Consider the following 26,422-nt stretch of genomic DNA (forward strand, 5'->3'; position numbering starts at 1 on the left):
CACCTCAAAAAGAAACTTAAGTACCCACTGGCAATCACTTCTCATTCTCTGCCCCACCCCAACTCCCCAAAACTGTTTATTAATCTGCTTTCTGTTTCAGTGGATTTGCCTGTTCTAGACATTTCATATAAATGGAATCATATGCTATGTGGTCTTTCTTTCGCTTATCATGTTTTCATTGTCGTTCATGTTGTAGCATATGTCACTACTTCATTCTTTTTTTTAATTAGTGAGTCCTATTCTGTTATATGGATATATACCACATTTTGTGTATCCAGTTGTCACTTGATAGACGTTTAAGTTGTTTCTGCTTTTTGGCAGTTATGAATAATACTTCTGTAAACATTTATGTATAAGTTGTGGTATGGACATGTGTTTTCATTCCTCTTAGGTATGTAGCTGGAAGTGGAATTGCTGGGTCTTTTGGTAAATCTATGTTTAACATTTTGAGGAACTGCCAAACTGTTTTCGTGAGAGGCTACACCAGTTTACATTCCTTCTAACAATGGATGAGGGTTCCAGTTTCTCCACATTCTCACCAGCATTTGTTTTTCTCTTTCTTGTTGCTTACAGCCATGCTATAGGGTGTGAAGTGGTATCTTACTGTGGTTTTGATTTGCATTTTCATAATGACTAATGATACTGAGCATATCTTTTTTGTGCTTTTTAGTCATTTGTATATCTTCTTTGGAGAGATGTGTATTCATATCCTTTGTCAGTTTTTAAAATTAGGTTGTCTTTTTATTGTTGAGTTGCTAGTGTTCTTTATATATTCAGGATATATAAAGTCTGTATATATAAAATCTTAGCATCAGAACTTTTTTTGTTTAATTTGCAGAAAAATCATTTAGAAAAGTACATTGTTGCAGCTTGGATTTTTCAGAAGCAGATGCTGAGACAAAATTTGGAGTGCAAGGTGTTTATTAGAGATTGAACCTCAACCAACCTGGCAGCGAGCTCAGGAGCAAATAGTGCCTGTCAGGCTTCTCCTGCATCAGGCTGAAATGGCTGGGCCTTTGTTTCCCCGCTTGGTTCAGTCAGCTCCTGAGGGTCAGTCAACCTGGGAAAGGCATGACCTTGAGTGAGGCAGTGCTTTGCATCTGAGGCTGACTCTTAAGTGGCGAACAGCTTGGGGCTGTTTGCTGAGTGTACTCCCTGCTACTGAGCAGCAAGTTCCCCTTGAAGGGGCATGGTGGGGTCAGAGAGCGGGTCATCTTAGTGTCTACAACATGCATATTATATTTTAAAATTCAGGTTGAACTTTGAGTTCACAAAGTTGAGCACAGATGCTTGTAAGAGTAGTTATGGAATGAGAAAATTTGGTTCACGCTTTGCAAATATGTTATTACTGTTATTTCATGGTATTGGCTACTTTTAAATCTTATGAAGATAGTTTCTGCTTGGTCAATTTGGCCTGGAGGTATGTACATTCATAACATTAGCTATATTTTATTGTTCATGTTTACCATAGACTCTCTTAAGTAGCTAATGACATTTTAATTTGACCCCTATAAAAGATACTATTTGTTTGATATACTCTGTTTTTCTAAAATTTTGAGCATATCTCCTTTTTGAGAATTATTTTGTCCTCTGCCATAGCTCTGCTATTTCTGTTCCATATTATGAAAACTTCATAAAAGGCTACTTAAATTATTTTTTCTTTTGTGAGGCTTCAAAATTGAGGGTTATCTAAAGAATTGTCTTAGCCATGTTTAATTTCTTAGATTCAGTTTTAGCATTGTCTTGCAGATATTCTAAGGTTTTCACTCTAGCCTTGTTGAGTTTCTGTCTTTTTGCAAACCAGAAAGCAATATGAAACCTAACCAGATGACTACCAAGCTTGGAACCTGTTAAAAAGACACAGTAGTACAATATTAGTTTCTTCTAAAATCTTTGTATTTGATATTTCTTAACTTTTGACTCTTCCTTTTAGATGCTTGATTTGCCAAAGTACTGTGAGGAATGATGGGGAGTAATTTTTTTTTTAATAGTTGTGTAACAAACTTGATGAGTAGTTTGTTTCAGTTTGTTTCCAGTTTAAGGATTACATTTTTTATTGATTTATTAAATTTTTTTATTATAGTACAGTTGATTTACAATATTGTGTTAGTTTCAGGTGTGCAGCAAAATGATTCAGTTATATATATGTATTTTTTTGCAGATTATTTTCCATTAAAGGTTATTACAAGATATTGAATATAGTTTCCTATGCTATACAGTAAATCCTTGTCACTTATTTATTTTATGTAGTTTGTATTTGTTAATCCCATACTCCTAATTTATCCTTCCCCCCCTCCATTTCCCTTTTGGTAACTATAAATTTGTTTTCTATGTCTGTTTCTGTTTTGTATATCGATTCATTTGTTTTATTTTTTGATTCCACATATACGTGGTACCATATAATATTTCTTTCTCTGTCTAACTTGCTTCACTAAGTATAATATTCTGTAGGTCTATCCATGGTGCTGCAAATGGCAATATTTCATTCTTTTTTATGGCTGAGGAGTATTCTATTATGATGGGGAGTAATATTTATCAATCTTAATTCTGAATAGCAAACCAAATAGGCTGAGACAATTTTGGTGGACAGCTTTTGTCTGTATATATGTAATCAACTTCCTCCAACTTGCCTAAACTCCAAATTGTAATACTCCCTGATGACATAAATTAGTACACAAGAGTGAAAACCTTTTGTAGGATAAAGAAACTGGAATTATTTTCCTAGTTGAAGTTGAGTAGTTTGACTCTATCAGCTAATTGTGGCAGTGACCTAATAAGATAATGGATGTGAAAGGACTTGGTGACTTTGTAACATGTGCATTTAGGAGATAGTTGGAATAGTGTTCTTTTTTGGACACAACTTTAATCTGAATGAAGGTAGGACTCACATACTTGAACTTTTCCAGACATACATTTTAATAAGATTAGACAAGATTATAAACAAATTATATTAAAAATTAATTTAAGTTCCATTATAATTATGTTCAATATAGTCTTGGAAACCCAAGTCAACTCAACAAGTACTTATTATGGGGCTTAACTGTTTATTCTAAGAATTCACCCAAATGATGCACATTGAAAGTTTCTCATTCCTATAAGCTGGATAATGAGAATATCCTTTTTGGCGTTTGAGCACATAGTAATTGGAACCAAATTATTTCTAATGTTATGTGGATTACTAATATTTATAAAGGAATTTATAGTTTGTAAAATGTTTTTGTCTACATTTTTTCGTATAATCTTCATAATCACCCTGTAAAGGGAAGTGCTCTTATTTTCTTTGTTATTCCCATTACTTAGGTTAGAGAAGTTGTGACTTTCTCAAGATCACTCAGCCACTAGGTGGTGGAATTGAGGCTAAAAACCTGAATTTCTCATCCCAAACCTAAAACATCACTTTGCTTGAGAAACTAAGGAATTACTTTAGGTGTGTTTGGATTGGAACAAGATATTCCTACTCTGAGCGAAACCTTGACCCACATATAGATTACATTCTCTGTAGAAGCCACCATTTTCTATGCACTAAGAGCCCATATTACCCTGGGCCTTGTCTTCCATGTCTTCTTCAGCCTGATGCCCTTATTCTTCTTTAGCCTCTTCCCCAGTGTCCATATGTCTGTACACAAACACACACACACACACACACTATCACACACCCTCTCTCTCCAAAACACACATTTTTCACACTATTGACTCAGAACTATAAACTGTCCAGGATTGTTATGAACTAACCTTTGCTGATGAACTTCTGAGTAACATGCATATTTTAACTGTAATTTGGGTAGATGTTTTGGTTCTTCTTAAATCTCTGGTACCGGTTCAATTACTGTGTTTTTGATTGCAAGTAAGTTTTCATGAGCTGGATTTCAGAGCCTGACTTAGCTTAGATTCTTTGGGGGACCAAACCAGCTCCAGGGGTTCCAGGGACTTAACCCAATTTTACTCGTCCTGTGATATGTTTTGTACTTTCATCATTGCATTCAGAATGTGAGGTGGAAAGGCCTTCTGTTGCAAAATAATCTATATCTAGGTCCTATTTAATACCTGCCTAAAAACAAACAGATGTAGGAAACTAAGGCTTCTGTGTATCTTTGTGTACATTTTATAAGTGCTCATGCCATATTCTGAGCAAATAGGGCAAATAAGAAATATTCTACTGTTTCATGTTTTGAAATGCTCACTGGATAAAGATTACACATGACAAGTTATTTATAGCTTTATTTATACATGGTAGATTCTCTGTTGGAACCCTAGAAAGGAAGAAGATATGATAATTGCTTTGTGTAGTTCGCAGAGTGAAATCGCAAACTGAGATGTTTTGAATCTAGTTTATATTGTAACCATTTCTAGAAAACCATATTTAAACAGCAGTGGTTATCATGAAGTATACAGCATGTCAACTGTGTCGCAGTTCACATCAGTAAAAGCCTTCCACCACTTTATTCCCTATAACCTAACCTCCATCAGATAATACTAAATAAACTATGTCGAGTGCACGTATTAATATATATATATCAAATGTATCAAATGGCTTGCTGGCTGCATTTGCAGTAGTGTTTATCTGTGGTCATGCATGTTATAACTGAATTTTTATGAGGAAAACTAAATTGAGAATTTATAATGTTCCTGATTTAGTTTCACCAGCTGTGCCACAGCCAAGGAAAATAACTCAAGAAGATAAAAATCTAACAGTGAATAAGAAGGCGATAGGCAATTTGCTTCATGCTTACCTGCTTTGTATCTGCTGCTATAAAGTTTAGGGTCAAAGATAGTAGTTAATAGTCTCCTAACTTATATATCATCACTTCAGTGAATTGCAACGTGTGTTTTTGGGTTGTCTTGTATAAAATAAGCATAATGATTTTTAATTGATATTTGATCTTGGGAGTCTTGAAAATGATTCTTTAAAATGTGAATTATATTTTTCCCTATATCTCTTACTCATTTATTTGTGAATTTGACAAATATTCATTGAGCTCCACAATGTATCAGACATTGTGCTAGGGACAGTCATGATACCTGTCCTCATGAAGATCAAAGTCTTAAAGGGGGAATGTGTTATTAAACATTGTAGAGCAGTTAGAGCTTTTTTTCAAGTTTTATTGAGATATAATTGACATATAACATTATGTGCATTTAAGACATATAATGTGATGATTTGATTTATGTATGTTTTTCAAAATGATTACCACAATAAGGTTAGTTAACACATCACCTCACATAGTTACTTTTTTTGTTTTGTTTTGTGGTGAGAACTTTTAAGACCTACTCTCTTAGCAACTTTCAAGTATACAGCACAGTATTGTTAACTTTAGTCACCATGCTGTACATTAGATCCCCAGAATTTTAAAATATGAATCTTGAAAATGACTCTAGCATCAAAACTATTTTATAATTTCACCTTCAGTGAAACATCACAATGAAATAATAATATAAATTGTTCTGTTTAGAAATTAGACAATTTGAGGCCAGTGAAAAATAACCTAACAGTTTACATTTAGAAGAAAACTCAATTGGCAGAGGGATAGAGTAAAAAAATGCAAGAAGTCTCCTATAGATAGTTAATGTGGTTTTGGAATTGTTAGCAAAGAGCACTGTATGGAATCTCTATCATTATGAACATTTCTATTTCATTTCTGCTACACGATGGTAGATAATAAGGAGTTGCCGGTGAAACTTGTACACAAACTTGTGGGACTTGACAGATAAAACTAATTCCTGAATGTAAATAGATAACCCTTACAAATATTGCTTTTTTTATAACAGTGTTGTAATGATCAGTCTGGGTCTCATATATTTTATTTGTGGCAATTTGGTAGTTTCATTTGGTCATGAGAGAGTAAGCCCCACCCGGGCTGTGACCATGTTTTACTCACCATTGCACCCTGGTGTCTTGCACATTGCCCACCCTATAGACAACAAATACATGTCTTGAAGGAATATAGACATATTTCATCCATGTAGAATTTACAGAGTTTTGAGTTACCTTATTCACAGAAGAAAAACAACAACTACTTCCATGCTAAGTGAAAATGCTTTCCCAGTCAAAAATAGTCTCATATTTTAGTTATTCCTAGGTTAGGAAACCTCACATTATTGAGAAGCAGTAATACCACTAGTAATAGCAACGATCAGCTGTACACACCTTCTGTAATATTACTTCTCAACCACTATTATATGAGCTATACTTTATAAATGAGGAATCTGAAGATTTTTGGATATTAAGTGACTTGTCCCCGGCCACAGAGCTGTTATTAAGTAGTGAAGCTAGGATACATTTACAACATTTAAAAAATATAAACCAACATGTGTTGGACACTTAATTACGCATCAGGCACTATACTAAATGTTCTACATTTAACCTCATTATAACACCATGAGGGAAACGTGATTATCATTTACATTTTACATATGTGGAAAGTGAGGCTTAGAGAAGTTAAATAATTTGTCAAGGACACGTGGCTAGTTAGTAGTAGAGCCAGAGGGCCCTTCCTCTTATACTACCCCACCTACAGTTAGAATTGAGATAAGAGCAGCATTGATTTATGACCCTGGGAATGTTCATAGTTTAAAAATATTATTTTAAGTATTATTATTATTATTTTAAAGCATTTCCTGCCGTACTCTGTTAATTATAAAAATGCCTCAGTTTTTAAAGATAATTGTACAATATACCTCTGAGTGGAAACTGAAGTTTGCTTTTTGGGTAGTAAGTAAATCAGTCAGAAGAATATTCAGTCTTGTTTATAGCAGTTTTTATGTAATTTCCTTAGAGTATGGACTGACTATTTTAATTTCATTTAATTTTTTTCCACTGTATATGTTGCATTTTTTTCTTTTAAACTTTAGGAATAGTGTTTTGTTTTTTTTTCCCTGTTTGTGGGCACCCTGGGAGAAACTATTCATAGTTTAAAAGCCTTCCTTTTGGCCAAAGCAGAGCAGCATTAGATTTCAATAAATCGTAACTTACGATTGTTTACTGGAGTGCCATTTATAGAGTATGGCTTCCAGACATAGAATTTGACATAGTTTTTTTTTAAAAAGGGCTAATTTTTTCCCTTAAAGTTGTATTTTGAATTACACTAGAGGTAATTTATGGCTACCTTATGTATTTTTCTCCTTCTGCCTGTCTGCATGTCCCAGGAAAAAAATATTCTGACCTTGTACATGACATGCTGACAGTTTATTTTAAAAGAAATGTCAAGTTTTAGAAACTACATGGAGATATTTTTAAAAACATTAGATGATAGGGAACTACACCTAAATAGTAAGTTTAGCTCAATTCAGTTTAGCAGCATTAGGTGTCTGTGTGTATAAGGTGTTGTGTTTGGTGTTATGAGAGACATCAAGATGACAAAAAGTTGATACCTTTATCCTGGGGCTTATAATCTGTTAGGTGACCCAGACAAATACATAAATAACTATAATGCAAGGCAGGCTATGATAAGTACTACGGTATAGGCATCAACAAAGTGCAGGGGGAAATCAGGATAGAGAGATTAATTCCAATTGGGAGGATCTAGGACGTTCTCATGGAGTAGGTAGGATTGAGTAGAGCTTAATTTATTGCTTTCATTCATTCTAGACTGTCTTCTGAAGATTGATGTCTATTTCCTTGAGCTCTTTAATTTTGTTGCCAATTTGGATAAGCATGGCACACATCCAGCAGGGAGGTCCAGATGAAAAAGAAAAGACAACAGCCCTCAAAGGTACATACTTAATTTGCTTTTTCAGGATATTTTCATTGTGCCTAATGAAGGTATAGGAATATTTAGGCGACCTTACATTCATTTCAATTCTAAAATAAGAATATCAGTACTTAATCTATTTGTAATTATTTGTATCCCATGACTACCTCAGTGTCTGAGATATAGTATGTACTCAGTAAATAAATCATAAAATCAAGTGATTTTACAGATGTAAGAATTCTTAATGCTTTTCTTATTCCGGGTCATGTATTTAACGGTAAAACTAACACTAGTGGTCTCTTGAGTCAAGACTAGTGCCCTTAGCATATTTTTGTTGTTTGAAATGTCATACTAGGTTAGGATAATGATCCTGTATTCTGTCTTTGTGGCATTAGCTCTAGGGATATTTTATGAGATTAAGAAAAGTGTGGGAAAAGCAGGTTGTGGTGGTGATGGTGGAAAGCAAGTGTTAAGTTTTCGATATATTAAATATTAAACTGAGATGCCACTTAAACGTCAAGCTGGAGAAGTTGAGTGTAGAGTTTGGGAGGGCATTTGGGTTGGAGATAAAAGTTTTAGGAATCATTAGCATAGAGGTAATATTTAAAGTTATGGTCCTAATTGAGATCACCAGGGATGTCACTGTAGCCAGAAAGAGAAAAGGTCTGAAGATTGAACCGTGGGGCATCTCGATCTTAGGGTCAGGAAAATGAGGAAGAACTAGCAAAAGAGGCTTAAAGTGAATTTCTAGTAACATAGGCTGAGAACGAGGAGCAAGAGAGAGATCCTGAACACATAGTGAAGAAAATGAGAGTAATTAATTTAGTAATGATTATAAACCAGCTTAGATGAGGACTGAGAATTTACTTTTGGATTTGACAGTGTAGAGGTTATTGATGGTCTTCACAAAGAGCTTTTCAGTGAATTGACGGAAATGAAAGTCGTATTGGAGAACTTCAGTAGAGAATGGGAAGAGAGGAATTGGAGACAGTTATAGACAACTCTATACATGGTTTTACTGCATGTATGTATGCTGCTGAGAATGACTTGCACACTCAGAATAATGGTTAATTTAGGAAGGAGGATAAGGAACGTGTGTGTTTCCATCTAAATAAACTTGCTGTGTTTCCACTTAGATAGCTTTTGTGCATCTTCAACGTTACTTGATAATGTGAAAATTTGATCTCTCAAGTTGTGGTTCCAATTTACACTTCCACAAGCAGTATGTAAGAGATCAGATGGATTTTTCTGGACTTTAGAGTTAGTACAGTGACATTAAAAGAATATGGATAGGGTCTAAATATAGAACTATCTGGATTCAAACTCATGTTTTTCCCACTCACCATGAAACAAATTGCTTAACTTCTCTAAATCTTTTTCTTCATTGGTACAATAGGAATACAATGCTTAGCACACATGAGCTTGTAATGACTAATGAGGGAGTCAAATTGAAAATATTAGAAGATAAAATGGCAAATGCATAGTGAAGTGTATTTTGGAACGGATTGACAAACTGAATAAAACTTTGTCCCTGAAACAGTCCTATTTATCAGTTTTTTTTTTTTATGGATTATGGTTTTGATGTCATGTCTAAGAACTCTTTGCCTAGCCCTACTTTATGAAGATCTTCTCTTATGTTTTCTTCTAAAAGGTTTATAGTTTAGATTTTACATTTAAACTAATGATGCATTTTGAGTTAATTTTTATATAAGGTATGAGACTTAGGTCAAGGTTTTTTGTTTGTTTGTTTGTTTTGCCTATTGATGTCCAATTGCACCAGCACTATTTGTGAAAAAGACCGTGTTTCTGCTATTGAATTACTTCTTCACCTTTGTCAAAAATAAATTGGACATATTTCAGTGGGCTTATTTTGGGGTTCTCTATTTTGTTCCATGTGTCTGTGTCTATCTCTTCTCTAATTCATACTCTCTTGATTACTGAACTAAATGGTAAGTCTTAAAATTGACTAGAATGATTCTTCCCACTTCATTCTTATTCAGAATTGTTTGGCTTTTCTAGGTCCTTTGCCTTTCCATGTAAATTTTAAGAGTAAAATTGTCTATAACCACAAAAAGATAATTTACTGAGGTTTTGATAGGAATTGTGTTTAAACCTATAGACGAATGTAAGAATTGACATCTTTACTATATTGAGGTTTCTAGTCCATGAACATGGAATGTCTGTCATTTATTTAGATATTTAAGTTCCTTCATTGACTCTTTGTAATTTTCATCATGTAAGTCTTACACATTTGTTACTAGATTTATACTTATTATATATATATATATATATATATATATATATATATATTTTTTTTTTTTTTTTTTTTGGCTGCATTGGGTCTTCATTGCTGCTTGCAGTCTTTCTCTAGTTGCGGTGAGTGGGGACTACTCTTCATTGCAGTGTGTGGGCTTCTCCTTGCGGTGGCTTCTCTTGTTGTGGAGCACAGGCTCTAGGCGCATGGGCTTCAGTAGTTGTGGTACCCAGGCTCAGTAGTTACAGCTCGCAGGCTCTAGAGCGCAGGCTCAGTAGTTGTGGCACACAGGCTTAGTTGCTCCGCGGCATGTGGGATCTTCACAGACAAGGGCTCGAACCCGTGTCTCCTGCATTGGTAGGCGGATTCTTAACCACTGCTCCACCAGGGAAGTCCTTTATTATAATTTTTAGAGTGATTGTAAATGGTATTGTATTTTTAATTTCAATTGTCACATGTTTACTGATAGTTTATGGAAATACAATGAAGTTTTGTGTGTTGATATTATATTCTGTGACTTTGCTGAAGTCGCTTATTCTTGGAGTTTTTTTTGGTAGATCCTTGGGGTCTTCTATGTAGACCATCATGTCATTTGCTAGTTGGAGAGTTTTATTTCTTCCCTTTCAGTCTTGCTTTTTTGCACTGGCTAAGACATCCAATGCTATGTTGAATAAGAATAAGGAGAATGGACATTCTTTCCTTGCTCACTAGGGGTAATAGTGAGTAGTGCCACTCCCATTTTCATCCCTTAATTTCTAGACCTGTGAATTCTGGCTGTGGGAGAAATAGCACTATATATTGGACACTGATTCAGAGTGTATACAGCCTTCTAGAGAATCTTGTTCCAGCCCTGCAGGGTTCTGCCACCCAGCTGGCCCTGTAACTGAGTCTTCAAAAGGCAGTCCGCCATTCTGTCAAACTAACTGCTTCAAGATGGTGGGGAGCATGCTAAGACCAGTGAGTTCCATGAGCATGGGCCCATTGCCACCCTTCTTTTGCTGTAATGTGAGTTTCTTGATCAGAAACAATGTGGTGTGGAATACCATGATGGTGGATAAAGCCTTCTGTAAGTCCACGGATAGCAGATTTGGCTGAAGCATTGAGTTCAGGGACGGCCAGTCTGTATCCAGAGAAAGTATCTATTCCAATAAGAACAAAATGCTGCCCCTTTCATGATGGAGGTGATCCAGTGTAATTAACCTGCCACCAAGTAGCTGGCTGATCACCCCAGGGAATGGTGCCATATTGGGGATTAAATGTTGGTCTCTGCTGCTGGCACATTGGACACTCAGCCATGGCTGTAGCCAAGTTGGCTTTGGTGAGTGGATGTTCATATTACTGAGCCCCCATATGACTTCCATCCTTGCCACCATGGCCACTTTGTTCTTGAGCTCATTGGGTGATGACAGGTTTGGCTGGGGAAAGAGTTTGGTGTCCACAGAATGGATCACCCTGCACACTTGATTTTTAAAATATTCCTCTGTTGAGGTTACCTTGTAGTGAGCATTCACTTGGGACACAAATATCTTCTCATCTTTTGCTCATTTAGCGAGGTCTATCCACATACCTCTTCTCCAGATTTCCTTGTCACCAATTTTCTAGTCGTGTTCCTTCCAAGTCCCTGACCATCCAGGCAAACAATTGGCCGCAGCCCGTGAATCATTATATAATCACATGTCTGGCCATATCTCTTTCTGAAGAAATGGAACAGCCAGGTGCACTGCTCTCAGTTCTGCTCACTGGGAAGATTTCTCTTCACCACTGTCATTTAGGGATATCCCCAAAAGGGGCTCTAATGCTTCAGCTGTCCACTTTTGGGTGGTGTCTGAATATCACGCAGAGCCATCTATAAACCAGACTCGAGTTTTTTCTTCTTCTGTCAACTGATGAGGGCTTAGGTGCACACTGATGGATAGAAGGCTGTGTAGCAGCAGTAGAGACCATAGGCATTTGGGCCACTTCTTCATGTAACTTACTTTTGTCTTCAGGGCCTACTCAGTCCTGATCACATACATACCACTTCCATTTGATGATGGAATGCTATTGTACACACCCAACTTTATGACTTGGTGGGTCAGTTAACACCTAGTTCATGATGGACAGCTACATGGTAAGTTGGTAGCCCGTGGTTAAGTGTTCAGTCTCTACTCAGGCCCAGTAGCAGGCCAAGAGGTATTTCTCAAAAGGAGAGTAGTTACCTGCAGTGGATAGCAAGGCTTTGCTCCAAAATCCTCAGAGCCTGTGCTGTGAAGGCAGAAGACTGATGTCCTAGCTTGAAGACAGTCATACAGAGAGTGGGAATTCTGTCTTACTCACCTTCTATTCAGGCCTTCAGTGGATTGGATGAGGTTCATCCGTATTGGAGGTGGGGGGCAATCTGCTTTACTCAGTCTACAGTTTCAAATGTTAATCTCATCCAGAAACACTTTCACAGACACACTCAGAATAATGTTTAACCAAATATCTGGGCACCCAGTCAAGTTGACACATAAAATTAACCATCACACCATTCATCTGTCTATGGAAACTGGTTGCTTACGCCTTTTGGCTGTTGTGAATAATGCTGCTGTGAAGAGGGGTGTACAAATATCTGAGTCTTTGTTTTCGATTCTTTTGGGTATAAAATGGTATTTTTATCCAGTTACTGCATATGCTTTGTTGAAGTTTAGAATTCTAGTTGCTAAATCACTTTAATCACCAGAGGCATGTTTTAGAAAAAACAGTTGTGTTACATCTGATGTGTATTTAGGTTATAAGAATTCAGTTGTACTGTGTTTTATAGGCGATTGAAGGGATTTTCAATGGAAATGTTTTATTATACTTGAGTTTTGCCTAATCTACTGCCTTTGGAACCCAGTCTCTGTAAAATGCAGTTATATAGCATTGTTTTCCTTTTACAAAGCAGAAAAATAATTTCTGACAATTTCTTTCTACGTGTCTTCTCAATGCTAATGAAATTAAAAAAAAATCTATATCTAGTTCTCTAGTTGACAGAGGAGAAGTTTGAGGAATGCGTATTTGTTTAGTTGTTCATTTTATCATTCAAAGGAACATTTTGGTCAAAGCCAAAGCATATTTCTGTATTCAGAAGAGTTTATTCTTTTTATAAGGTAATGAAGAGAGGGGGTACACTGTTTTAGAGTTTATACAGCACATAGAATAAAAGTATGGGGATTTTGAAAGAGTACTGAGTTAGATATTGGGGAATAAATTTATTTTATTAACCTCACTTTACTATTAAGGTCTAATTTTGGGCAGGCCATTTTACCTCTCTGAGCTTATTTCCTTGTCTCAAAGACAGTGAAGATGATAACACAAGCTACTACTTTATAGGGCTGTGATGGTCAAGTGAGGTAAAGTACGTGAAGTCTTTAAAATGATATATAGATGTTAGATGGCATTTTATGATGTGAGCTGATAGAAAGAGAAAATGGATATTAGACATAATACAGCTGCTTATGTATTGGACGGTTTTTGTGTGTCTGATTAAAAGGTTTCTAAGTTTTGAACTGTGGAAGATGACTGTGAAGTAAAGGAATTCAGTTCACTGGAAGGAGAGAAGTGAGAATCTTCAAGCCAGTTTTTGATATTAAAAATCTTCTATTTTACTCTGTTTTGCAAAGATTTACATGTTGTTCAGAACTTTACTAATGAATCAGGAATTTGTCAGCATGTATCTCTTGGGCCCAGTATGCATACTTTGTGACATTTTTTATTTTACTAGACAATTTGCAAACCTTTTTTTATAAACATGTTTGTATGTTGAAAATGGTATAGTTTTGTGTGAGTTGAGGTTTATTTGATACAGCAGTTTGAAGAGTTTTAAACAATGACTTTTTTTTTTTATTTACAAGTTTTTTGATGTCTTATCTTTGTGTCCTACGGAGAGAGACTAGAGACTGGAGGTAGACAAACTATTTTTTCCTCTAGCATATTTTTATGATCTGTACAGATGGATTTGTTATATCTCTGTAAGTGAGAGACAGAAATAAAGTGTTAATTCTGAGGTTCTTCTTTTGTTTAAAGGAAAGCGGGGACTGGTTTGCTATACTGTGTATCCGAGGAGCTCTTTCTCTTCGGGAACTTGAGTTAGATTGAAAAAAATCTCAAAATCTAAACTTAAAAAACAAAACAAAACACATCTTTTGGGAACTAAATAAATTTGAAGTTTATCTTTAATTTTTCCGAGTTTCCATATGACACTAAGATGACATATAGTAAGAATTTTTGCCTCATCCCATGATGATAGCCTAAAAGAGATCATTAAATACTGTCTACAGACTGATTTTAGGGCTGAGGCAGGGAAACTACGAGATAAGCCTGCAGCACCTTGTAGTAACAGGAAGTAAGGAAATGCTCAAAAAATAAAAAGATGAGACTGAGGAGCCATGACGACCGTATGCAGTGTGGTGTCCTGGATGGAATCCTGGAACAGAAAATGGACATTAATGGAAAAACTGATGAATAATATCTGGGCTTAGTTAACAGTAACGTACCAACATTGGTTTCTTCATTTTGACAAATGTAGCCTTGTAAGGTAGGATGTTAACAATAGGGGAAACTGGGTACAGACACTATCTGTACTATCTTTTAACTTTTCTGTAAATCTAAAAAGATTCAAAAATAAAATGTTTATTTACAAAACCTTGTTGACAGTTTCTTTTTATTATGTATAATCAAATGATGTGAAGAATAAAAACTGTTTTGTGTTAGCCAGTTTTCTCCAGTTAGCATGTTTTAGTTTAATATTATGATCTTCCCCTCTAAAAGAATAATATGCTATATTACCATTATTTTTATTTTTAAGTTCCCTTATTCATAGTAGTTTCATTTATATGTAAGATTTAGTGACCTTTTAAAAGTCATATTAACATCTGAAACTTTTAAAATGATAGAAGGAGGTTAATAAGGTACAAATTAATAGCTCTATATTTTGAAGGGAAGAAGTTAATAATTTACCCTATATAGTGGTACATAGGATCTAGGTTGGATTGTTTTGAGAATTATCGTTTTGAAAGTGCTTATGTTATATTGATACTGTACCTCATCATAATATAGCACTTCGGGAACTTAAAAATTTAATAATCTTATCAGTTAAGGCAACACATAAAAAGTAATCTAATAGAACAAAAGAATACTTAAAATAATTTAAAATATAATCTTTGTTATTAACTATGAAAATGAATATAAACAAATTTCATGTAATTTCTTTTCTAGATTTATTATCTAGGATAGATTTGGATGAACTAATGAAAAAAGATGAACCACCTCTTGATTTTCCTGATACACTGGAAGGATTTGAATATGCTTTTAATGAAAGTAAGTGGTGTATGCTATATGCAAGATTTGTTTAACAATGCTAATAGAATCATAGGGCAGATATTATTTGCTACTTTTATTTGCCAGCTAGAAAGTTTTATGTGTTTCTTTTGAGAAATAATGTCTTATCCTTCCATGATGAAGTTCTTCAGTCAAGTAAAAGAACCAAGTAATAATTTCCCATAGTTGTCAAGTCACTTAAACCAACGAACGTGAATTTGATTCAGCTTATGTATTTTCAGTCTTGAGGGTTCAGCTCCCTTGTATCCAGCTGGAACTCCCAATTAAATTATGTAGAAAGATGCTACTATTTCACATGTTATTTAAAATGAAATGACTGGCAATAATTATCTGTGACAATATTTTAAAGCATAATACTCAATTCCATGATCTTTTTAGGCAACATCCTTATTGTAAAGTTTGTTAATTAAGTTCTGAATAAAATAAGCTTTGCACTTGGGATTTGGAATAACATACCATAGATTGCAAGGATGTTTATGGAACAAAGCACAATGAAACTCTGGATTAATAACATTGTAATACTTGAAGGATAATGTTATTACAGGCCAGGTAGCATTTGAATCGCAGGTTTCTACTGTTGCGCTGCATTAACTAAATTGGTGATCTGTCATCACTGTGTTTTTTCAAAATTTTACATGCAGTTATTTTATTCTGTTCACATTGACGATTGTCATACAACTTACAAAAAGTACAAAAACCTAATTCATTTTCTAATACCAGGTCAGAGCCAAGTTGCAAAAGAGGACTGTACAGTAAGTTACAAGAAGAGTTCAGGTGTCCTGTACAAATCATGCTGCCTGTCGCATGATGTATTTAAAGCTGTACATATTGCCACAGGAGAATGTCTTGTCTTTGCAGTGTCTGTACAGTTCCTGCCGATGAGGACTCCTTAGATTGATGTGTCTGTACAATATCAATTATAGGTGTCAGAACTTATAGTGACAGTCTCTGTGTACTAGAATATTAAGTGAGTTTAAACAGAGCATATTAGAAACTTTGATCTCTTTTCTGATACTAATTTTCATGTTTTTTAATAAAGGATATCTTATGGCAAAGTGTGTGTGAGTAGTAATATTTTGTTTTTAAAAGAAATTTTATAATTTAATTAACAGAGTCAAAATTGCTCAGAGACTAATGTTGCCTCTGCCCCTCTGAAACAATTACCAGACCCCTCTTTCAGAACAGGGATTGGGGGAGTGTGTTGGTAGTGCGGGTAAATCATAGAACTATGTTTGCTTTATGGCTAGAGGATATCAGTTTTCATTGAAGTCTATCTTTCATCTTCCTTGAACATTTCTTAAAGGGAGTGAAAAACAAAGACGCAATACACTTTTATCTCTCACTTTCCTATCGGATATGTTCATACACACATCTTTGCTTACATTTTTATACCCTTGCATGCACATGCTCTGTACTTACACACTTTCAGACACACCTACACCTTTGCACATGCATGTGTGCTTACACATGAATGCATATGGACCCTTGCACACACCTATCATTTATTTTTTAAATATCCTGGACATTGTCTTGCATAAATAGAGACTTAACAGTATGAGGCAAAGATTCTTGCATTCCAAGGAGAGAATGTTACTTTTATGGATCTTATTTTTAGCATGATACAGTTCAGGGTTGAATTCAGGGTGAATGGTGAGTATTTTTTCAAAGAGGTGAGGTTCTGAAACCAGGAAACTGGTTTCAGTAGTAAACAGCTAAAAGGGCAGTTCTAACTTAGTGTCTCCAGAGACTTTTTTTTTTCAGGATTTATAATGCAAAAGCTTTTATGAAAGCTTTGAATTGAAACTTTCATTACCTGATTGAAGAAGCTTCTAAATTTTCTAAAGAATTTTAAAGCTCTTAGTTGGGTAACAGAAGAATTTGGATACAGAGTTCACCCTAAGGAAAAAAAAATTTGTAATGAAGGGGAAGAGATTCTTTTTACCTGCATCAAACTTATACCTTGTTCTTTCAAATCACTGTACCTTTTCAAATACTCTTTGTGTTCAAAATGCCTATTTAGCCATTCTCCAGTTGTTGGAATTGTATAAGGCCCAGCCCTTGCTTTGGAAGATGAAGGTGAAGGCTTTTCCCCTTTTCCCTTCACCCACACTCACTATACCTCGGTACAGTATTATGAGGAAGCACACTTTCGTATCACCAAAAAAAATAATTGGACTCAGCAACAAACTGAGTTTGAATCTTGTCTTCCATGATAGCTGATATTTATTGTACTCTTACTACATGCCAGGAAGTGTCCTAAATACTTTCAATTTATTAATTCATTTAGGCCATTGATAGCTTATTTTGGGTCTTAGACTCCACCACCAATCTGATAAAATATATGGATACACTTCAGAATAACGTGCATTTGGGTATACACAGGAAATTTTACAACTGATTTTTGGGGACTCTAAAATAAAATGTCCTAAGTCAGACCTTTGACAGTTGCTGAAGAGGTTTTCCAAACCTTTGAGAAATACCAAATTTGCAAATACAACTATAACGTAAGTGATCCAGATTATCTTTTCTGGTTAAGAATGCTTACTTTCTTTGCCTCTTTACCTTCTTTTCACTTTTAATACTAGAGTAGCATTGACATGTATACACTACCAAATGTAAAATAGATAGCTAGTGGGAAGCAGCCTCATAGCACAGGGAGATCAGCTCAGTGCTTTGTGACCACCTAGAGGGGTGGGATAGGGAGGGTAGGAGGGAGACGCAAGAGGGAGGGGATATGGGGATATATGTATATGTATAGCTGATTCACTTTGTTATACAGCAGAAACTAACACAACATTGTAAAGCAATTATACTCCAATAAAAATGTTTAAAAAATATAAATAAAATAAAAATAAAATCAATGAAAAACAAAAAAAAAACAAGCAAACAGAAAATACTAGTGCTGATAGTTGGCTGTTTTGATAGGGCTTATTTTCCCTAAAGTATCAAAATCATTATCACTTTATGAGAATTATTATGTCCAAAATGAATAGAGAATTTTAAAAAAACCAAACCTCTCTTTGAGATGTAGTTATAAGTATCTATGTCTAACTACCTAAACTCACTATCTAGGTAAGTCAGTTCCCTGCACATAGCAGTCTCATAGAAAATACATTTAAAATTTTAGTGCAGCAATATTACACATTACTGTATGTCATGTACCTTTAAGGTTGCTTTAGTCAAACTCCCAAGTGCTAGATTTGCAGATGTCTTCAATCAACTTGTATTGGTATGCTAAATGGGAATTTCCCTGTCCTAGAAAGAAAACTGTAGATGTACCTTACAGTTTACATGGCATCATCTGACCATAAAAGAGTGTTATAATGATCCAATGCAGTGTCTCATGTTGAGTATTAAAGAACTTTACAAATAAGGATTAGCCCTTATTTTATATATTAAAAATACCCATTTTATGTGTAGTAAAACTGATTCATAAAAACAATGAAATAGTTTTACTTAGAGTAGTATATTTCCTGGCTTTAGTTTCAGTGCCATAGCTTTTCTTTCAAGTCTTTCTTCACTCTTGCATGTCCTCATTGGATAAAAATCAAGTACTAATAACTCCATTCAGCTTGACCATGTCCCTCTTCTGCCCCTGAAGTCTTCCTTGTGCCTCATTGCTCTTAGGATAAAGTCCAAACCCAGTAGTTTGGGCCTTCTACTATTTGATTCCACGTGTCCTCCAATGTGTTATTTTATTTGGCTCATACTCTTTTTGTTTCTTTTAAACTGGGTTGTTCACCATTATTTGAACTTGCTGTCATGTTTTTTCAAAATTCTGTTTATGTTGTCTGAGTAGGGGAGAGGGAAGGTGTTAAAGCACTTGGTCTGTGGTCTGTTTCTCTCTTGAATACCAGGGGAATGCTTCTGGGGAAAGAAAGAAGACAGGTGGCCTGGTCTGTGCTATGAGGAGAATCCTTATCCATGGAGTGTTTTGAGCAGGATAACTGGTTTGGCATTGCTTATGGTTAAACAAACCTATAATCTGTGGATATGTAGGGCATGTTTCTCTGAAAAATATCACATGAGCAGTACAGCTCTCTGGCACATAAAATAGAATTGTTTTATAACCAGCATGTTCACCCATGTGTTAGGTAACTCATGTGCCCCACTTAGAGACATCACCTGTTCTGGACCAGAGAGTGCGATCCAGTGAGAGGAGAGGCCCCGGTAAGACATGGTCAGGCTGTTCCAGACCTGCTTTGCCTGTGCCTCTTGATTGCTTGTACCCTTGAAGTGATTAGTAAAGTTATTAATTATCAATAAAATCTCTGAATTGTGTGAGTCTGACTTGACAGTCTAAACCTGTGTTGGCTCACTGTCTGTCTCCAATTTCCATTTTAAATCTTACTTGTATTTCAAGGCCTAGTTGAGAAATTTCACTAAAACCTTCTGAACCTATTCTAGCCTCTAGGCATCCTTCATTTTTCTAAACTCATTTTAGACTTCATTATCTATGTGAATTGCCTGTAGCAGTTTTTAGATTGTTGACTTACTTCATTCTTTTTTAACTTTCTGAAAAGTTGCTTAGCTTTTAAATGTTTATGCTGTTACTCCTCAGGTAGCCTCTAAGCTTAAGAATGGGGACCACGTTCATGGCTATAGCTAGCAAAAATCCTCATACATTGTAGGCCCTCAAATATTGTTAATTTGCTTTGGATTAGAGAAACAAAGATCAAAGACATAGCATTTGAGTACTTGGGGTCATTCTTTTATACTATGTATATGTTTGCATCGTATGGATATTTGAAGAAAAAAATCTGATGGAAAAAATGAAACTGTTCTGAGAAAGATATTTTAAATTTTTATTAGACGTTATTTATTATACTTTCCATATTATTATAAATGTACTCTGAATCATAGCAATATTGTTTGTTTGTCTTCTAGAGGGGCAGTTAAGGCACATAAAAACTGGGGAGCCATTTGTTTTTAACTACCGGGAAGACTTGCACAGATGGAACCAGAAAAGATATGAAGCGCTTGGAGAGGTATGGTCATGTATACAACTTCAACCTTGTGTTTTTCAATTTTAAATAGTCAGAATAAAGGTTTTGAAGCTGAAGCAGTACACGCACTCTTTCTACAAAAAAATGATTAAAAACAGTTTTTGCATTTTTTGTTTATTTTTTGTGGTAATGCTAGAAACATATTTTCAGTTTAAAAGTTTATGTTTTTACACAAATATATCCTTCCCATGACCTTAATATTTTGTAGTGAGTCGTTATAAGGGGAACAAATTCATGCTAAATTTTCTTTTTTTAATGGTTTTAGGAGGTTGAATCCTCTGCTGTGCCAGGAAGAATAAGTGTTCTTTTAAGTGCTTATCTAAAACAAAAAACAAAAACACAAAGTGTTGCCTGTGTTAACTATGTGAGGTGATGCATGTGTTAATTATCCTGATCTTGGTAATTTTTCTACAGTGTATAGCAAATCATCTTATTGTGCACTTTAAGTATATACAATTATAGTTGTCAATTATTCCTGAAAGTTAAAAAAAGTGCTTATGTATATGAAGAAGATTGATATTTGGCTAATAAATTGGATATAACCTACTTAACCTTTGACTTGATAAAGGATTAGGCCTTGTGAAACATTAGATACCTCACATGCTACCACTGGTAGGAACCTTTGAAAATGTCATTTGTCATTCAAGTGAATGTTTTGTTAAAACTCAGAGTTGTACTCATTGGTGTCATATTAAGTATTTTCAATAAAATGCATAGGGACACATTTGTTTAGTGCGATAACTAAACAGCCACTTTACTTCTATAAGGAAAAGCTGAAAGTTTTATTTCATTTTTGGCTCTTTAATAAAGTAGTCAAAATTAATTATTTGGTTAAACAGTAGCATGAAGAATATATGAAATTTAGTTTATGTTTTCCGGGAGACAATTTTCCTTGGATCTCTTCATTTCTGCACGTGTCTGAGCAAAGACATTGGCAGCTTTTGTTCTGGACCATCTTTTTGAGGATGTCTGTATAGGAAACAGCCTTGGAGATTGTGTCTTCCTCCAAGGCAGAGGGCAGATTTGTTTGTGTCAAGGTACTTTCACCTTCCTTTCCCTACTAGTGGCAAAGGATGAGCAGATTTGCTAGCAACCCCCTTGTAAGATTGGGCTTCATAAGTTTGAGGTTCCACAGCCATGATACAATGTCACTATGTGCTCAGCCTCTACCCTTGGCGTATCAACATTGCCTCTTTGGCATTTGAGGGGCAGGAGAAACAGATGAAAACATGAAGCTCATGCTGCTTGCTGTAACCTAAGTAATAAAATCCTTTGTCTCTTACCCAGGAGTCTAGTGTCTTCTGGCTGCAACCATGAAACTGTAGCGGGCTAACTTTTTAACTTGCAACTCAGAGTAAAATCACAGACTCTTGAGAGTTCTTGACGTTGTTCTCCAGCATTTGTAACTTAACTATATTTAATGCCCTGAATGATTTCTGCTGTCCATAAAAAAAAGTTTGCCTAATTCCACATGACTTAATTACATGCTGCAAACTGATAGTATTTTTATTATAGAATATCCATACTATATGGCCTTAGAGAAGGACTGGGATTGTTTGTTTGTTTGTTTATTTTTAATGGGGATTACATTTTACTCTTTTCCATAAGCCATGTATATTTGTTCACTTGGATAGGTGCTGTTCTCCAAACATACCTTGGCCTTTTTGACATCTGCCTCTTTTTCAGTCTCAATCTATATCCTCCAACATCATCTTTATCAAAATCTAAGTAGTGTGTCTTATTAGATATTCCCATGTGTAAGTGATTCCTTTCTCCTGAGATCTCCTACCTAATTCTTAGGACATATGGAGGGTCACAAAAAATTTTTAACCCTCATAGTCAACTCAAGACTTATGTCACTATAATTCTGAAAGTTCTCGTATAACTGTCTACAGTTCCTAGAAAACAAATAAACATCATGTTTAAATTCTAGAAGTATTTAGTACTTCATATTACCAATAAGATCTCTAGTTCCATTAAGCGAGAACCTGTGAAAAGCCTCTCACCACAATGTCCTAGATGTAGAAGCACTGAAAAATCTCCTTTCTCCTCAGTGATGGATAGGACGGAATTCAGAAATTCTGAGTTTATTGCCTGGGAGCCTGCCTTAATAAACAGCTTTGGATATGCTTAAGATTTAAGTTTTAAGGAAACGAATTTTGACTTCAGCCTATAGTCTAAACCAAAAGCCCTTCTGTTTTCTTAAGTGTTTTCCTACTGAATATTGAGTTTTGTCTTGAGCTGAGAGGTACTATATATGTTTCACAACTGCTGTTTTAGTTTATGTGTATTTCTCTCTTAAGGAGATTATTATAGCAATCATTCAGTAGAAATTGTTTTTAAGACTTGCTCCTGAAATGCGCTATCATTTTTATGTAAATTAAACTTATTGTGTAAGTAAAATAAACTGAGATGTCATTTTCTTTTTAGAATGCAGTGCCATAAGTACACAAAAGAATACTCTTTACCTTCAAATAGTTACATTTTTGTAATCAAACAAATGCTTTTGCTAATATGTATATATATATTTTACTGTCTACATATAGCTTGATAAAAACATATAGCCTTTAATAAGTTTGGTTAATTTCTCTAAATTTAGAGATACTTTCAGTTTTAGGGAGAGTGGTGTGAAAGGGTAATTTTCAAAATAGAAGTCTTTAATGTATGTACATTGGAGCAAAAGGCCAAGGAATAACATTTCTGGTAGACTCAGAAAGACTAGAAAGGCTATCATGTTACGTAGTAAATAGAATGGTAAAAACTCAGCATGTAAGTTGTCAAATTTTCTCAACTGTCTCATGTCAATACTGAATTATTATTAAATGGAGAACTTGTAATCCAGCAGAAATTCTAATGAAAGATTTGATTTTCTTGCCTAATTTGGGTCTTTGCATTTCCTTTGATATTTGTTTAATTCTTTAAAAATTAATAAATGGTCCATGTGCTTATTAGTAAGAGGATAGCAGTGATTGGATAGTCTTACAAGCTTGGCTTTTTATTCATGGATAGGATCACACTTATTAAAAAAAAAAAAGTAAGGGCATAATTTTTTTTCCTGGACCTACATTAGTAATATGTCTTGTAAAATAGTGGAAACTTACTGAAAAATATTGCATCTAAAAAAAGGAATTTATTGAAGAATGTAGGCCAGCAGTGTCTTTTGGGGTTTTTTCCAATGGCCATATTTAGGTACTTGAAATAGGAGCAACTAAAAGTAAAGAATAATAATATAAATTATTATTTTAATATTCAAATATTTGAATATAATGTGATTATCTGTGTATAACTATTACCTTCATATAAGGTGAAATTCTCACATCTTATATTGTGACAGAAACAAAGGTCTGGCTATCAGGAAATCTGGGTGCTAGTTCTGGCTCGGCACTATCTGTGTGACTGGGAAAATATAAGATGTGCCTAGGACATCATCTTTTTCTGGAAAGCAAACATTTAGTCTAATGGAAGTATGTGAAAAGGACAGAGAAACCAACTTGAAAGGATTTCCTTTGTCCAAAATTGGGACAATTTGTGGGTAAAACAGAGTTAGGATTCTATTGATTATAAAACATTTAATAAAAAGTCATGATTCCATAACATTTTAAAAAAATGTAGTTAATTTGCTATCATAAGATGAAAATTATCTGAAAATTGGTAATCAAAAGGAGAGAATTAAGTAGCTAGACTTTTTATTAGGAACTGTAGTTCATTTGCAGGTGAGGAAGGAATGTTCTACTTTACCAAAGAATACTGGCTACTAAAAGTAAAAAAATATGACAAAATTAGAAAATCACCATAATTCTAAAGATGTTCCCTCAAGATTCCCATTTCCTGCTTATTCAATCAAACACTAATCTAAGAGCTACTGTGAAGGGACTTTGCAGATGTAATTAAGGTTACTAGTCAGCTGATCATAAGATAGGGAGATTGTCCTGGATTATCTGGGTGGATTCAGTACAATCACAAGAGTAATTAAAAGCGGAAGAGACGGGCAGAAGAGTCAGTCACAGAAATTCTGCAGAAGAGGCCAGAAGAGAGATTCCAAGCATGAGGATTCAACACACCATTGCTGGCTTTGAGATAGAGGACCCACTTGCAGGAACCGGAGAGAGGCCTGTAGGAGCTAAGGGTATCCCTGAACTGACAGTCAGCAAGGAAAACAAGGATCTCAGTACTACAGCCTCAGTGAACTGGATTTTGTCAACAACCTGAGTGAGCTCGGAAGGGGACTTTCTCCAGAACCTCCTGATAAGAGCCCATCTGGCTGACACCTTGATTTTGGCCTTGTGAAACCTAGAGCAGAGAAACCAGTAGAATCAACCCAGATTTGTGATCGATAAATTGTGAGATGCTAAATTGTGTTTAAGCTATTAAGTTTGTGGTAATGTGTTAAATTAGTAATAGAAAACTACCACACAACCCCTTAATGAAATGATTGATTCAGATGAGGATCATGAATGGATACTAATTTCATTAGGTGAAAGGATGTGAGGGAATATTTGCACAGTGTATTTGTACAGAATATTTACAAAGTATTTCCAAAGTATCACCTCACAGATTTCTTTCAATTGTAAGGGGGAAAAATATGTACCTTAAAATAGAGATCTAGCTGTCAGCACATTACCTAAGTGAATAAAGTTAGTATCACTATTAATAGAACTTGACGTTACGTGTCTTCTGATATGATGCAGTTTGAAGTACACAGCATTAACCGTGAATATTCTTGCTATGTATATTGAATCTGACACTAATCAGACCTTTAGCTGTGTCTTCCATTTTCGTGAAATATAGGAATAGAGAGAAAAGTAAATGACACCACAAGGACACAGTCCAGAACATGGGACATGTAAAACACAATGCCATTAAAAATACTGAAAAGATTTATGTGTCGGAGGTAAAGAAACTGTTATAGATGAAAATAAACAAGGAGACAGCAACCAGTTTCAGTGTATGAACATTGATGGGATTTTTGTTAAAAAAAATAAAGCAAACAAAAAAACCTCTGCACTCTTTAGGGGCAACTGAGGAAGAATTGTTCGTTTCTTTAGGTGTGATAATATTATGTATTACAGTTATGTAGGAAAATGTCCTTATTCTTAGGTGATGCTTGTGAAATATTTAGGGAGAAAGTCATGATGCCTGCAAGCTATTTTTAAACGCTTCTTGAGAAAGAGGAAAAAACCACAGAAATAAACAGAAAGCATATATGGCAAAATGCTGTTAACAGTTGTTCAATCAAGGTGGGAGATGTAAAAGTGTTTATTGTACTATTTTTCAACATTTCTGTGTGTTTGAAAAGTTTCACAAGTTGAGTATTAGGGAAGAAGAAGCTGGTGATAGGAAACTTGAAGGAGCTTTGTGTTTGTGAGTGTGGCTTGTTCCCTGGCAGGCTATACTTCAGTGTTCTTGGACTGTACCGTTTTATTTGGGACCCTTCAAATACTAGAATTTGGAGTACTTCTTTCTGGGATAACAACATCCATTCTAGCACTTGAGTTGTCTCCAAATAGTTTGTTCCATTTCTTTAGAAATACCTTACTTAGTATTTTGCCTGGGGCATAAATGCATTTGGCATCACAGAGGGAATGAACTAGGTGGGTGAGTATTATGACAGGTTCTATGAGTCTCTCATACTCCTATATGTCTTATTGGATATGTCAAGAATACAAGACTCTGCCTGGTTTTTACCTGGGCCATTTCTCAAGAGTTGTGTTTGCAACAGGCAGTATTGAAGCATGAGGTTAGGTGTTCCTCCGGGACAACGAACAGGCTTGCTTACAGCTTGCTAGCAAATGATGGGCTCCCCAAGCTCGGTATTCCTCAGCTTCGACCTGGACTGCTCTGCCTGCAGCATCCATCTAGGGTCACATCATCTTGTGCCCCAGGGACTTGGGGTTCAGGGAACCAGTGCAAATATGCTGATGCTATGCTGTGATTAATAGTCCTTTATCTGTGACCCAGAAGTTTTGTGTCTGTTGTTAGCACTCATGCAACAGTAACAGGCTAGCTGATTAGTTTGTAACTAGGGCAAAAGCAAATCTCAGACCTGTCAGTGTAATCCCTCTGTTTTCAGTCTGACTTCTCACTTCCACTCTTCACTGGATCTGCATTTTCCAAGCCTTGAAGCCCCTGAGGTT

At 35.3% G+C, this 26,422-nt stretch overlaps 1 protein-coding gene across 11 annotated transcripts in view; it reads left to right on the plus strand.

The window, feature by feature from the left end:
• ARB2A (ARB2 cotranscriptional regulator A) overlaps positions 1-26,422 on the plus strand; it is a 432,252-nt gene that overhangs the window by 25,054 nt on the left and 380,776 nt on the right. For 10 of the 11 annotated variants that reach the window (XM_082458183.1, XM_082458180.1, XM_082458190.1 and 7 more), the window contains exons 2-4: positions 7,586-7,709; positions 15,160-15,261; positions 20,170-20,270. In XM_082458183.1, coding sequence (XP_082314309.1) covers positions 7,604-7,709; positions 15,160-15,261; positions 20,170-20,270 — 309 coding nt within the window. In that variant the 5' untranslated portion in view covers positions 7,586-7,603. The remainder of the gene's footprint in view (positions 1-7,585; positions 7,710-15,159; positions 15,262-20,169; positions 20,271-26,422) is intronic. The other variant, XM_082458182.1, reaches the window with a different exon arrangement.

This window comes from Balaenoptera physalus, assembly GCF_965194825.1.
Source record: "Balaenoptera physalus genome assembly, chromosome: 3".
Lineage (NCBI taxonomy): Eukaryota > Metazoa > Chordata > Mammalia > Artiodactyla > Balaenopteridae > Balaenoptera > Balaenoptera physalus.